Source organism: Typopeltis vanoorti, chromosome 10, assembly GCF_054136105.1.
Source record: "Typopeltis vanoorti isolate ZY-2024b chromosome 10, IOZ_Tvanoo_1.0, whole genome shotgun sequence".
In the NCBI taxonomy this organism is placed as follows: domain Eukaryota; kingdom Metazoa; phylum Arthropoda; class Arachnida; order Uropygi; family Thelyphonidae; genus Typopeltis; species Typopeltis vanoorti.
In genome coordinates, this window is record NC_143558.1 from 139,696,978 (window position 1) to 139,712,830 (window position 15,853).

Sequence of the window (15,853 nt, forward strand, 5' to 3'; positions counted from 1 at the left end):
TATAGTATTTACTGAAAATATTGTGAAAGCAATTCTGTCAGTAAGATATGAGTGACACCCATTTAATGAACACAGTTCATCTATGTACATAATTTATCTGTACATATGTATTTGTATATATTTTATATTTTCACCTTTAAAGCTCTTCATAACATTAACAGACAAAGATGTATTTTTGACACCATTTCTAGAATTCCTAGAGAATCTATTCCATTTACAATAGACAGATTTGTTGTATTATTTATTTATATATAAAAAAAAAATTAAGCCTTTATTATAAAAAATTGAGTATTTGAAAAAAGAAAATCATTTTGAAATGGCAGATTAGAATTTTCGTATAAAACACAATCCTGTATATAGGTGGATGCACATTAATTACTATACTGAAATTGCATGTTACGGTCTACATTATTATACAAACTCACCATTTTAAAACAGTGTTACTAGGGTCAAGTGAACAGATTTTGCAGCAAATCAAAATTAAACTTTAACCATTTAAAACTGTGCCAAGAATACTCAACACAACCAATAATTAGTACATTAAAAAAATAAATTTACATTGCTTTTTGAAACAATCATTGCTATGCTAAACTCCATGTCACAATGTACATTTTAGAAACTCATTATTTTAAAAACAGCATTACCAGAGTAGAGCAGTTGCATTTTTCAGCAAATCAAAATCTAACCAACAAACTGTGCTAAAATCTTTCACATTTACTCTGCAGAGCTATGTATTTATTATGTTACAAAAATAAGATACTTCTGATATTTTTTCAATCTCAAAAACTGAAAATGAAAAACAGTTAAGTGGAAAACATTTATACTACTTTGTACATATTCTTAATATGGACAGGCACAGGAATAACACTAATTTTGTTAACTGACAAATTTTGGACTGCATTATGTACTTTTACCAGTGTATATGCAGTATGGAACTGCAACATGAGCCTATGGAAGTTTACCTAGTTAGCTAGGCCATGAAAAAAGCCTTTTGATGTAATACTTTTTCAGCAGAAAAATATCCACAGAGCATCATCATCACAGTCAATTTTTTAAAGTGAAATATTACTATCACAACTTAAAAATTTATTATTCAATGTTAGAAGTTAAAAAAAAAAAAAAAATGTTAACAAAAATATAAAATAAAATAAAAATAAACTTACTTTGCATAATAAGATGTTAAAACAGTGGGCTAACTACAGTTCTATAAATAATTCATATTTAACAGTGAAAGTTCCGGTAACTGGAAAGAGATTGAACAGTCAGGTCTATCAAAAAAGTACTTTTGATAATTATGTAATTAAGGAAATATGACACATTAACAGGGACAACTGTAAACTAGAATCAAAGGGTAGTTCCCTTTGAAGGAAGACATGTTGCATAGGCCTGATACGGAATTCTAGAAGCAACATAATTTCGATTTCATGTAAACACACTGCTCCACTGAAATACCTGCTCACTGGCTAAATTTAAATGGTGATTACTTTTAAGTTATAAGAATTATTTTAGAGCAATAATTAACATAATGAAACAAAGATTACCAGAGTGTGGTTTAGAACTTTTGTTAATGACCAACAATATATGAGTTGCCATATCAAGCCAGATAAAGAATAGGAACGAGAGCAACAGCATTCCGTTCATAAGGAATGTATACTGAAGCACTTCTTCAATGATCACATTTGGCTATGAAATGGAATGTCAACTTCAACAAGAATAACTTTGATTCAACTTTTTTTTTTCCCTGTACCAAAACAGTTACATTCTGTAATGCATTATTTATTTACTTATTTTTCATTTAAATTAACCAGAGATGCCACAGGCATGCTCTCTCTCTCTCTCTCTGACATGACTAGCTAAGGTCTCACATGTGCATTAGACAGAATAATACAACCTATACTCTTAGTCTAATGAGCACTCACAAGAAAAATAATTTCAGAAGTCCAGCTTCTGAAAATTTAGACTGACCTTGTCTTCATTCATCAGTCTACAGTTTAATATCATGGCACATAGAATATGTTAAACCAGGCCTTTTTTTTTTTTTTACATTAATATGTGCATGACCTGTAGTATTCACATTAATTCCATTTAGCAGTCCTATAATACAGTTAATTTATATCTTAAATAAATTAATTACATAACAAATTTTATTCAGAGAAAGTAGTCAACATTGGTATATACAAATCACCATAGAATAAAACTTTTGCATAAGTGCACTGCTGTATATAAAGTCTTGAAACAAATACCTGCTGTATCAAAAAGTACAAGTGATAAAAAAAAATAACATTAAATAAATAATGAGCAGGATATTTTTAAACATAAGAAAAATGTGATACTTTAATGGCACAATAAGCACTTTGTACACTTTAGGACCATTATACTGGAACATACACCTCTTCACTTTAAATTCATTTGATTAGCTTTACACTAGGCCACTGCACTTCATAGTATCAAAACTAGAGATGGAACTACTTGGCCATGAAATGGCAATTGAATGTGATGCTCATCTTCCAACTTTCTGCAGAATTATAGTAAGTAAACAGTTGGCCATCAATACTGTTTTCTGAATAGGAAACAGAATATTTACATTCAAGGCCACCATTATTTGGTTGTAACTTTTGCACTATTATATACCCATACCTTCAATCCATCTTGTGTCTTGATTGTGGATCAGATGTGGCAGTAGGGTAAACTTCAGACATTCCTTCAGCCTGCAACAAAGTTTCACCTGAGGATGCTGCTGGGCGTGAATACTGATCAGCAATTTCTGCTTGTAAAGTAGCCTCAGACCACATGTAGAAGCTATTATTCTCTATTTCACTTCCAGCGCTACTGTAGTCCTGTGATGATGTAAGGAGAACTGGTAAAAATAATCCTTTATTTTGTCCACTGATGACTGATGATGTGGAAGCATAGTTAAATGAATATGATGAAGACTTTGTTGTGTTTTCAGTTCTTGGAATTTCCATGTCTGAGAAAATATCAACAGAAGAGCTCTCTGCATAGTTAGGTACATTTCGTCTGGACAGTTCAAAAGAAGAGCTAGCAACATTATCAAGACAAATGGAGCTAAATGTACAGCACAGATACCCATTCTAAAAAATAAAATAAAATAAAATAAAACAGTGAAGTGTTTCAAAGTAAATTTTTAACATTGTTGCTAATTTAATTAAATCAGCAAATAAAATGAGATTAATGCATCACATATTTTGATTATAATAATTAAAACTGATGACATTCAGAGCTAGGGGATATTTTGTAGCTAAACTAGCTTTTGTAATAGAACTAATTTTAGTTAAACACAGAGGATTGCTGCAATTATGAGAAGGACACTGACCTGCAGAGATAAGAGGGTTATCATTCTGTTGTATAAGTCTCTGATCAGACCACACTTGGACTATTGTTCACAGATTTGGTCCCCAGGATTTGAAGGGGATAAATTAACTGTGGAAAGGATACAAAGACGGATGACAAAGATGTTTCAGGACTGTACAAGGATAGTTATGAGGATCGGCTGAGGGAATGTGGACTACAGAGTTTGGTGGATAGAAGGAGAGGTGATATGATTGAGACTTTTAAACTGGTGAGAGGTGGTTACAGGGTTGACACTGGGGAGTTCTTTCGCTTGGTTGAACAGCGGGAAGGAGTGATGACAAGAGGCCATCCCTGGAAGTTACAAAAGGAAACTGTGAGCAAGAGGGTAAGGAGTGGTTTCTTTGCGTGGAGGGTGGTTGAACCATGGAATGCATTGCCTGATGGAGTGGTGGGAGTGAGAACAGTCAATGAGTTTAAAGAGTGGTATGATAGACTTTGTGTTTCTTAGGGGGGCCACTCCTCGATGAGTCTTTTGACTCCGTGGAGCCTGAATAATAATAATAAAGATTTGTTTAAAAAATGCAACCACAGTTTGTAGCTTCAGATTTTTAAGTACAGTAGTAGATGAGAGTATTTAGACAAACAATACCGATCTAGAACTTCTGAAGTATATTAATTGGAACATGAGTATTGGTCTGAAGATGGATATCCTTAGTGGCGAATGGAATATTTCTTAGATACAATACAAATATAATTTCCTCTGAAACAATAGTTTTTTTTTTAAACACTCTTACTGATTCTCCAAAACATATGTGCTTTTAATGGTGATTATTTGATAAACTACCACTTAAATGAAAAAAGAAACATGGACAATTAATATTTTACTGATCTTTGCAAGCATTTGAAAACACTTCTAAAAACATTTTTAATGCAGATATTAAAAAAAACTTCCTTTGTATTTTATTATTAAGAAATGTATTGCATAGAATTTCATAAAGAAAATTTAAGTTAAAGTTAATAAGACTGCAAGGATTCTAAGGCTACAAGGCCAGTATATCTGTTAACTGCATGTTCTTGTGGCAGGTTTGCAATGAAAAACCCAAGTTTCCAGGAGGTTTTTCCTACTACCTCTATATGAAACCTCTTAAAGATGAGAAAGCTACTTGAAGTAACTGTAGCTTTCTCATCTTTAAAATAGGTTGTAACTGTGATACCCTTTCCCCAAAGAATGCAATTATGTTAGTATTTTACTTTATCTTTGTTATTAGTATGAATCACACCCACAAAAGTTTGTGAATCAATCGATCATAATTTTATTACAAATGAGCTAAAGGTTACATAATTTAGAAATTCTAGCCTAGATACCAAACATGAGCCATGTGTTGTTGTTGTTTTTTTGCATACATAAATATGGTAAACCATAATTTTATAACATAAATATGGTAAATCATTTCAATGATGAAATTCATTACTACCAAAACACATCAACAAGTCTACAGTAAGATTTGAAACCAGAATCTAGGTTAGAGATTGGAAGAGTTATCCATTTAGTCAATCAGGAAGGCAGAATGGATAACTTGCCTAATTGAATTGCATCTCAATATCATTAAAAACATTAATATGATGAGTCTTTGACTCCATGAGGTCTTGTTTAATAATAATTATAATATTTGGGCAAGTATTTCAGTGCTATTTCTCAGATAAGGTGATTTTAACTTATATTCACAGACAGTGTTAGCAAAAGTATTAGTAAAATTACACTTCAATCTACAAATACATATCTGTTTTATTAGTGTAATATTTTGCTATCATACTAAAGAATGATAGAAGTTAAATGAGAGGAAGGGCCATGATAGCAAATGTGTCAGTGTAGTTTGTTAAGGAGGGATGAAGTACAGTTTGTGAATGTACAGAGTAACCTTGATGGACAAAAGGAATTATATATGAATGATGGCCTAACCGAATAGATTTATGCGTTCAGTCAGAATTTTTGGCAGAGAGAAAATCTGTAGTGCAACTCTTGAGATAAATGAATGCAAGAATGATTAAAGACTTAAATATAACATCTTGGATCACTAATCAGAACAAGATACATTTAAAGGATGCAAGGGTATCCTGTGGGCCTAAGTGGTTTGGTGCAGCAAAATGTAAGGTCTTGAAGTTTGGGACACATCGATGGGATGCTGCAGTATAGCTCTTCCAACTCTATTAGAAGAGCTATACTGGAAGAAGTAGGGAAGATAAGAGATCTGGGGTTGATGATTGATAGAAACCTGAAATTCAGGGGACATATTGCAAAGGTGGTGAAGGTAACACAGAGGATTGCTGCAATAATAAGAAGGACACTGACCTGCAGAGATAAAAGAGTTATCATTCTGTTGTATAAGACCCTGATCAGACCACAGTTAGACTATTGCTCTCAGATTTGATTGAAGGGGATAAATTAACTATGGAAAGTGTACAGAGGCAGATAACAAAGATGGTTTCAGGACTGTACAATGTTAATTATGAGGATTGGCTGAGGGAATGTGGACTGCAGAGTTTGGTGGATAGAAGAAAGAGAGGTGATATGATTGAGACTTTTAAACTGTTGAGAGGTGGTTACAGGGTTGACACTGGGGGAGTTCTTTCGCTTGGTTGAACAGCAGCAAGGAGTGATGACAAGGGGCCATCCCTGGAAGTTACGGAAGGAAACTGTGAGCAAGAGGGTGAGGAGTGGTTTCTTTGCATGGAGAATGGTTGAACCATGGAATGCATTGCCTGATAGAGTGGTGAGAGTGGTCAATGAGTTTAAGGAGTGGTATGATAGACTGTGTTTCCTAGGAAGGACCTCCCACGATGAGGCTTTTGACTTCATGCAGACCTAAATAATAATAATAATATTGCATACTAATCAAGATTAAGGAAGTTTTAGCATCTGACAATCTGGCCATTATCATCATCCAATCTCCATGGAGTCAAAAGACTCATAGTGCAAGTTCCTACTATCACACACACAAAGATAAACTGTGCCTTTAATTCATTCAGAATCTCCAGTATTCACTTCACTTTCAAGTAATGCATTCTACTAACCAGCTGCTCTCCAGAAAAAAAAATGTGCCCCTCACTCCCTTGCTATATAATCCTGTAACAATCCTTTCCAACTTATGCTTCAATAATGTCCTACACCTCTTCCTTATAAAAGGGAGGATATAATTTTTCTCAATCTTTCTTTAAACCAAAGATTTCAGATATCAGAAATCACTATAGCTAATTATTTTTAATCCTTTCTAATAAGGATCTATCAACATCATTGCTAATAAAATGTTGTAATGTCATTACAATTTTTGCAACGTTGTCCCAAATTTTAGGTCCTTGTCCACCGTCACCCTCTAGATCTTAAACTTGGCTAAATTTCATATGCATTTAGTGAGATATGTTTGAGAAGGATAATATTTTTATGAAACGGATAGTATTTTTATGAATGACAGAGAGAGAGAGAGAGAGAGAGAGAGAGAGAGAGCAGAATAGGAAGAGCTATTTTGCTATTGGCTGTGGAAGAGCACTACCAAGTGGAGTAAAAGTTTGGCAATGCATTTGCAAGGTACCAGAAGGCAATGGTGCATTTGATGTTACCTGGATCAGATAGAAAACATATATTCAAAGAAAGATGCTGAGGAAATTCACCTCCAAGGAGTCCATAAGAACATAGATTTGAAAAAAAAAAAAAGGAATTTACAGAGCTACTGAGATACAGGTGCATAAAACAGCTCATTATGGATGAACTTGGGGTGAGAGTGCCAGATCTGGTAACAGTATCAAACAATTTGTCCATAACCAAGGCAACCACTTTGTCCTTGGCTAGTTTTGTGGGGTCCTAACAGAAAATGCACGTTGAAATTCAGTTTAAAAAAAAAAAAAAGCATTATATGCAAGATTACAAAGTGAATAAGAAAAAATTAAGCATCTTGGAACAGTTCCATGATATCAAACTGCACGTAAAAGGCAACAGTCCATGGAGAAGCGTTATTACAATGCATTTCCAAAGATAAGATGGAAAAATCAGGTGGGAGTTAGTGAATAAGTATTATTATAATTACGTGACACCTCCAAGGAGTCCAAAAACTCCTCAATGGAGAGCGCCTACTCTCTGTCTCCATCACTTAATCCACCAACTACAGCGAAGCACAACTACTGTTATCATCTACACCAATGCCATCTACTGCCCACTACCACCATTATTTCTGACTGTAAATTGCGATGAAAAACTCTGCTGTATGAGATCAGCTAACTCACTTTGAATTGGGGAAAAAAAAAAAAACCTATAAAGATTCCTCTCATCACAATGAGAATCTAATTTAGGCCTTTTCCAATCAAAGGACACAACATACCACCATTCTTCCAATTGCGCTATGGAAGGGCTTGGTATCATTAAGCAAGAATTGCATTTAAAAAAAATTAAGAAAAATAAGGAAAAATGTAATGAGCAGGCTCAGGAGCAGTACAAGAAACACAAGCGAGAAAATGACCAGCATAAGGAAAGCAAAATCAGGTCAAAGAGTACTTTTGATACATAGGGAGTAAGAGAAAAAATGATTTTGAAAAGATAAGTTTAAAATGAATACGGATAGTAGGAAGATTGATGATATCAGAAGCTAAATTATTAAACATTACTTGTAAGGGTGTATTATCCAAGTAGAGATAATACAGGGCAATTGTAAAATCATGCAACCAAGAAATATCATTTGTTTCGAGGTTAATTACAAGTACATGAAAAATGAAACAGCTACAAATAAAGGTTATAATTGGACCTTTATAACAAAAAAAGATAGGAACCTCACTGTAATATATGTTAAAAGTGGCCACCTCCTTTGTGATCGCAAACTCGTGATCTTTTTACCAGGTTTGATGCTGCCTCATGAAACATCCACACACTGATGTCTTCAATTGCTGTTAAAATGTTCATTTTTAGTTCATCCAGTGCAAGGGTTATTCCAATAAACAGCAACTTTGAAATTTCCCAAAGGAAAAAATCTGGTAGTGATCAATCTGGTAATCTTGGAGACCACAATTCTTTTGAGATGAGATGGTCACTGAAAAATTCTTGCAATTGACGTGTGGCATTGTCTTGCTGGAACCAACAATGGCATTTGCTGACATCAAGAAGTGCCACGAACTGTGTGATGATGTCTTGGGTAGATGGAACTATTCACCGTCGTTTCAAAGAAATAGATCCCACTATATGATACCATGATATCGCACACCAAACTTCAATTTTTTTGAAAATGCAAAACATTTTCATGAAATGATGGTGAATCGGTGGATTTCACCTGCCGACCCTGTTGAAGGATTTGAAATGAGTGATATGAGAAAATAATAATGCACCAAATACATTGGTCCAAGAAGTAAGATTTGGACTGAAGAAATTAAATTGGTGGATTTCACAGGCCTCATCACTGAAGAAAACTGTATCAAGCATCTCTATACCACGTTCTTCACAGAACGAGTATGACCATTTGCAGAAGATTATTCGTTTGCCTTTATCTGGTTCCTTCAGTTCATGGACTGAGTGCACACAATATGGATGAAGGTGTAACCATCTTGCAGCTTTCTGAGCACTACCATATCATATTGATGATTGCATTCCTGAGTCTTTTTTGTTGGGGACTGCAGCAGAAGCAGTGCTCACTTTACCTCATCCATTTTAATGTCAATTAAAACGAAAGGTCTTCCACGGCGATTCCTATCTGCAACAGATCCAGTTTCCTGAAAATGCTGCACTAATCTCATTATTGATTTCTGAGGGACTGCTGTACCTAGATATTTCTCATGAAATTCCTCGGAAACACATGTGTAAGAACAATTAGCAAAATAACTTTCCAAAACGAAAACTCGTTGTGGCTGGGAAAAAGACGTTTCACTTTGAAATGAGTGATATGAGAAAATAATAATGCACCAAATACATTGGTCCAAGAAGTAAGATTTGGACTGAAGAAATTAAAATGGTGGATTTCAGGCCTCATCACTGAAACACTGAACAAAGCTACACTGAAAAAACCTGTACACGTCACAGTGAACTCTGCTTCTCTGACAGTTTGTAATAATATTATGATGACATCTAGTGGCATAAGGAATGATTACTATTATTATATGACACCTCCAGGGAGTCCAAAGACTCATCGAGAGAGGGTGCCTACTCTACAATCTGTCTCCACAACTCAACACCAACTACAACGAACCAAAACTATCATCATCGTCACCAATGCCATCTACCACCACTAGTATTTTCGCAAGCAATCACAAACATCCATGCCCACAGTAGGATTCGAACCCACAGCCTTCTGGCTGGAGAGCGGATACACTAACCACTCAGCCAACCAGGCCAGCTCGGCAGATGATTATAACAATTTGGAAACTATTGGTACAAACTATGGGTTCGAATCCCACTGTGGGCATGGATGTTTGTGATTGTCTGTGAAAATATTAGTAGTGGTAGTGGGCGAAAGATGCCGTTGGTGTAGTTGCGGTTCATTGTGTTTGGTGAATTGAGTGGTGGAGACAGAGAGCTGTGGAGTATGTGCCCTCCCTCGATGAGTCGTTGGACTCCCTGGAGGTGTCAAGTAATAATAATAATAATAATAAAAAATTCAAACTTTCAGTTGCACAACTTTATGATCACCCTGCATGATGGAATTAAATGTAAAGATTACAGTAATGAAGAAAAGGGCTATATGCCCTTTTTTTTTTTTCTTTTTTTTTTGAACTAATGGCATTATAAATCCAGCTCTCCTTTTGCCTGTAATATCTCATCATTGTAACATGCACTTTTGTTCTTTGCTAATTCTGTTTAATTTGAAAAAAGCCGCATTGGAAATGATCATGAGAAAAGACCAAGGATTCTGTGTTTATTACACAAGTGTTTTTCCATTCTGATGACAAGTATGAAATTTTCCATATGAAGAAAGTTGAAGATGTGTGGGTTACAATTGACTTACAAAATTTGGTTAAGAAAAGAAGTGATATGACAAAAAGATGCTAAAGCAATTTTTTATAGGATAGATGGAAAATAAATTTTTTGACACATGGCAGGAAAAGAGCAAGGAGAATATGGTTAGCAAGATATGAGAACTATTTCTTTTTTGTTTGGAGGGAGGGAGGTAAATAAGTAGAACACACTTCCCCCCCCCCCTCCTTCAAATAGTATTGATTGCATCATTATCAGCAAATGATGATTACTGGTAAAAGACATTCTGTGAATAGCAGTTTCATCTCTTGCAATGAGTCCAACTCGATGGAGATGTCCAGCTAATAACAAACCAAAATCTTACACATCTGTGGTCATGGCTAGCTGACAGATGTGTAAAAATCCCGCTGACTTGAATGTTTGTGAAGATGTAGATTATCATCACACAGCAAGATTACCCTGCTTAATGAAGGCCTTACTGTAGATCGAAAAAAGTTCCATATTGTTCTTCAGCACAGAATTTCCAGGTTATCTAGCCTTTAAGCCTGCCCACAATAATCAATATACAATAAGTTTACAAACTTTTGTAGGTAGGACTCAAATAAAGCCACTTGGATCACACTTGTAAGTGGTCACAATTTATAAAGCATGATTTACACTAATTTTGTTATATGAAAACAGAGTCTGAAATAAATGTTTCCAGCATGTCTTATGGTTTGGAAATTACGGTATCAGAGTTTCACTTATATATTGTTTTGTCCAAATAGAAATTAACTTAAATATATGCTTAATCTAAATGACATTAATTAATAAATCAATGTCAGAGATGCTGTAACCAACATTACCACTGCTCTGCAAATTACATACTGAAGCTTATCTGGAAATTGCTTTGTGCTTCTCTTGAACACATCTACACCCCAGTTTGGTAACTGCTGTATTCTGGAAATTTAGTGCCATTAGATTGTTCTAATTTAATTCTAATGCCCAGATATTATTTGCACCACTGGTTGTTAGTTTCGATATGAGTGGCTGGTCAATTGGTAGAGCCTCTGCTACTAATGGCTCACGCAAAAAGTTGAGCAAGTTTGAGCGCGGTTAGTAGTTTGAAGGGGTTTATTGTTCGATGCTGTTGGCATGCTCTCCCTCGATGAGTCTTCGGACTCCCTGGAAGTGTCACATAATAATAATTTGTTATATGAAACTTAGTATTAATGTTTAGAGGGTTTTTTTTTTTTTTTTTTTTTGAGATTAACATGTATAAAAAGCTATATAAACAGAACAAGTTTTTAATGAAAGTATTTATAAAGACTAAATTGACTTATTGAATCATTTTCTTTATTCTAATAAAGAAAATGTTATTATTCTCTCAAATTTACTTGAAAAATTTCTCACTTTAACTCAGGTAAACTTATCTTGCCCTAACTTGCAATGCAATAACAGTAATATATTACTGTGATTGAAAATAATTTTTCACTATAGTGAAATCTATTGTGAAACTACAGATCACAATTTTTTGACCTGATAATTATTTTCTAACATGACAAATATCCATTCAAAGGTGAAAATAGTACAAAAACAATGAAGAGGTTATATTTTCCTTTTAACACTGTTTTACATAATCAAGCATAATGTAAAAAATTTTGCGATGCTGAATTTCATGAGGTTGAATTAGAAATCAACAGCATTTTTATACTTCATCTCTGAAAATACTATTTACTAGTAACAAATGCTATAGACCAGGGAATTCGGATTGTGAATTGCAAAGATGTTTAGATTAATGGTTTCCTGAAGAGTATGGGTGATTTAATTTATGAGAACTAACTGGAAGTGGGCAGGAAAATAATTCATAGAGTTTGAGATAAATGATACGCTATAGAGAGCAGATAAAATAACCACTCGGCCTGTTTGGCCGAGTGGTTACTGTATCCGCTCTCCAGCCAAAAGACTGCAGGTTCAAATCCTGTAGTGGGCACGGATGTTTGCGATTGTCTGTGAAAATAGTATTGGCGATGGTTGGCAGAAGATGGCGTTGGTGTAGATGAAGGTAGTTGTGGTTGGTGGAGAAGGAGAGTGGTAGAGTAGGTGCCCACCCTCGATGAGTCTTTGGACTCCTTGGAGGTGTTATGAAGTAATAATAATAAATATCTCAGGCAGCATATGAGTGAAGTGTCAACATGAAGAGTTCAAAAGAAGTAGGAAACAAAATAGTTCCATTGCATAAAGGAAATCCAAGATAGCAATAGACTGGTTAGTATTTCAGAAGTGGTGGTTAAAGTATAGGAAAATTTTTATATGACTCCTATACACAAAATACTATAAAGCTATACTACATTAGTACCATGGATAGACTTATTAGAAAAACTCTGCTGTTGAGATCAAATATCAAGTTTTAACTACTTCAGACCTCCTGTAAGCAGAGCAGTAGCCACACTAGGTGATGAAATTTATCTAAAAATATGATTAGCCATGATGCCAGGGATTTGAGCCCATACATCTGAAGATCCACCTAATCTGGAACTCTGGAGAACAATATGACTTTGCAAAGGAGAAGCTTGCCTCAGTAATTTATTCACTTTCTATCATAAAGTGATAGCAGAGCTGGATAATAAAAATGGCTACTGTTATAATACTGCCAGACAATGCAAATGCATTTGACAAGTTACTGCCTATAAATGTATAAGTAAACTAGAAGGAATGTCTTTGGATATGAACAAGCAGCAGTCCTAACACAGCTGCTGTGTTACGTGGGTGAGAGGGTGGCTGATAGACATTATAGTGTAGTATATGATAGAGCACAGTTAAAAAGAGTACAAGTGATTAGTGGTTTCCCATGGGGCTGTGTTAGGACTGCTGCTGTTTAGTTTTTATGTAAATCACAGTTGGGAAGAATTGAGGAGAAATATATCATCATCCAGTTGTTTGCAATTATAATAAACTGGGGAAGGCAATAATAAATAAGTGATATATAAAGATCCTGCAGAATAATCTGCAAAGAATAACGTGGTGATTATGTTGAAATCAGTTATCAAAGGCAGAATTATTAATTCTGCCATAGATAACTATTTTCAATCTAAGCTTACACAAGAACAGTTTTTAATGATTATTAACATTATGAGAAAAGTATAAGATATTTCTGTATGAAAATAAGTTCATTAGTGAATTGTAGCAAATTCAAAAGGTAGGTCAAACATTGTGTGTGTTGGGGGGGAGGGATTATCTATGAGAATCTTCACACTTTCAAGTAAAGAAATATGATTGTTCTGATTTAGGTCAGAGCAATGGAAATGAACTTCAAAACCTGAAATAATCATTCAAATAGGCACTTGTGAATAGCACATCTTTAACCAAAGTATTTAATGGTCTGTCTACTTCATGATATACACGACCTCACTTAACTGGATTTCTTGTAACAGATGTCAGACATGGTACCGATCATCAGGTTTGTACAAAATGAGATAATATTCATTTAAAGGCACTTCCTAGGAGAGATAGATATGAAAGCTTAATCCTAGATTGATCGCAATAAGGAGGATAGATTGTTGACAAGAAAGAAAAATTAAACTTTCTCATGTCTACTTATTTTTTTAAAGGATTCTTGAGATTGGTTCTGAGGTGCCAGACGATTGAGACCACACTCAATGTTAGAGTTATAAGATTAGAAGTATCTCAGGATTAAACCCGTTAAGCTTTTGACAGCATTTGGTATGACATTGAGGTTGGAAGATGAGGTGCACCCTATTGAGTTTTGACAATACTAACTTTTTTTTTTTTCATTGGATGAAATGCAGAATCCTGTTGAATATATTGACCAATAAAAGTCAGTCTGCAATAAACGGAACTAAACAGAATGCCAGACAGAAAGTAGGAGAGCAGAATGTCAAGGAAGACTAATTTACCTTTTCCATGGTGAATTTAATGTGGGGATGTAGGTTGATTTGTGTTAGGATGGGAACTAATTACCTTCTGGATGTGACTAGGTTGCAAGTATGCTATCAACACAGCATATTCAAAATGAAGGCTGAGAGTGTATGGAGGAAAACAGACTTACAAATGTTCAAGTACTCTCATTATTACAAACCAGTCCAGTCAATATATTCATCAGGATTCTGCACGATTTATACAACAACAACAAAAACCATGGGTTCAATGCCCTTAGGTGTCTGATGTCATCTTGAAATGACTCTTCCATTGCATTCTATTTTGTGCAAGATGACTCAGTTTGTGTAAAGAGTTTCTGCACCATTTGACAATGTCATCACCCCATTCTCTGTTTGGTCTTTCCTCTTTTGTTCTTTCCTTCAATCATTCCAAACAGCAGAGTTTTTAATTTCCTCTCATCTTCATTCTACATATATGGCCAAAGAGATGTAGTTTCCTTTTGATTATTTTCTGGATTAGGTTTTCTTTTGGATTCATCTATAGATTTCCTCATTATTTACTTTCTGGATCAAGCTTCTTCTCAAGATCTTTCTATAGCGCTTCCTCTCAAATGCTAATATCCTCCCTTTCAGATTCTTTCAGGAGTACCCAGGCCTCACATCCATAGAGCATGCTGCTGAATATACAGGTTTCTACAATACACAGTTTAGTGTAATAGATTGGCTTTTCCTTATTTTGTCCATTTTGTCCTTTAAGATAGTTGTTGCTCTGGCTATTCTAATTTTTACTTTTTTTTTGGGGGGGTGGGGTCTAAATCATGCTTCATTTGGCATCCAAGATATGTGAAGTGTTCCACATTTTCCAGTTGAAATGGTAACTTTGTTCAGTAACTCCGTTTGTCTGAATATCACTGTTTTAGTTTTTTTCAAAATTGATATTTAGTCCATATCCTTTTCCTTCTGCGTATAGTCTTTGCAGTGTTCGTTCCAGCCTTGATGCATCTTCTTCAATCAGGACAATGTCATCTACAAAGCAGAGGTAGTTTATTCCCATGCCATTTTTGAAATATCTCCACCTTCTTTAATCTCAACTAGTGTTCTTCCCAGATGTGTGATGAAGATGAATGGTGATATTGGGTCTTGTGCTTTGACTAGTGGCAAACCAATCTCCAGTCACACCTGCTATCCTGACTGTTGCTTTTATTTTTGTTGCTGTTTACATCTTTCAACAGGTGGATCAATTTATTGTTCACATCAAAGGATTCCAAGACAGGTCATGTTATATTTTGGTGAATATTATCAAATGTTTTTTGGAAGTCCACAAAACAGCAGTAAATAGGGCAGCGAGAGATATGAGATTCTTGCTCGAGGTAGTGCGAAAAATGACACAGAGAGGAAAGATTGTGTGTGTGTTGCCTAGGTATGATAATGACGAGCTGAGCAGAAGAGCGGTAATATTGAATGACATAATAGCTAGAATGTATGACAAGAGAGGACTGGAATATGTGGATGCTTGGAGTGCATTTGAGGACAGAGAGGAATTGTATGCGAGAGACCATTTACATTTGAATGAGGAAGGACGTAGGCATCTGGAGAGATTGCTGTTCTGAAAAAGTCAGTGTGTCCCAGGGAGGATGGTAGCAGGGCTGGCCTCTTGTGGGAATGGGTACTTGGGAGAAGGGGGACGACATCAGCTAACACTGAGCCAGTGGAGTCTCGA

The 15,853-nt window shown here is 35.1% G+C and overlaps 1 protein-coding gene across 2 annotated transcripts in view; it reads right to left on the reverse strand.

Moving 5' to 3' along the window:
* Nucleotides 1-2,244: 2,244 nt before the first annotated feature.
* LOC150102838 (protein kinase C-binding protein NELL1-like) overlaps nucleotides 2,245-15,853 on the reverse strand; it is a 299,735-nt gene continuing 286,126 nt past the window's right edge. The window contains exon 19 of one of the 2 annotated variants that reach the window (XM_090398962.1): nucleotides 2,245-3,092. In XM_090398962.1, the coding sequence (XP_090255088.1) occupies nucleotides 2,640-3,092 (453 nt within the window). In that variant the 3' untranslated portion in view covers nucleotides 2,245-2,639. The remainder of the gene's footprint in view (nucleotides 3,093-15,853) is intronic. The other variant, XM_090398963.1, reaches the window with a different exon arrangement.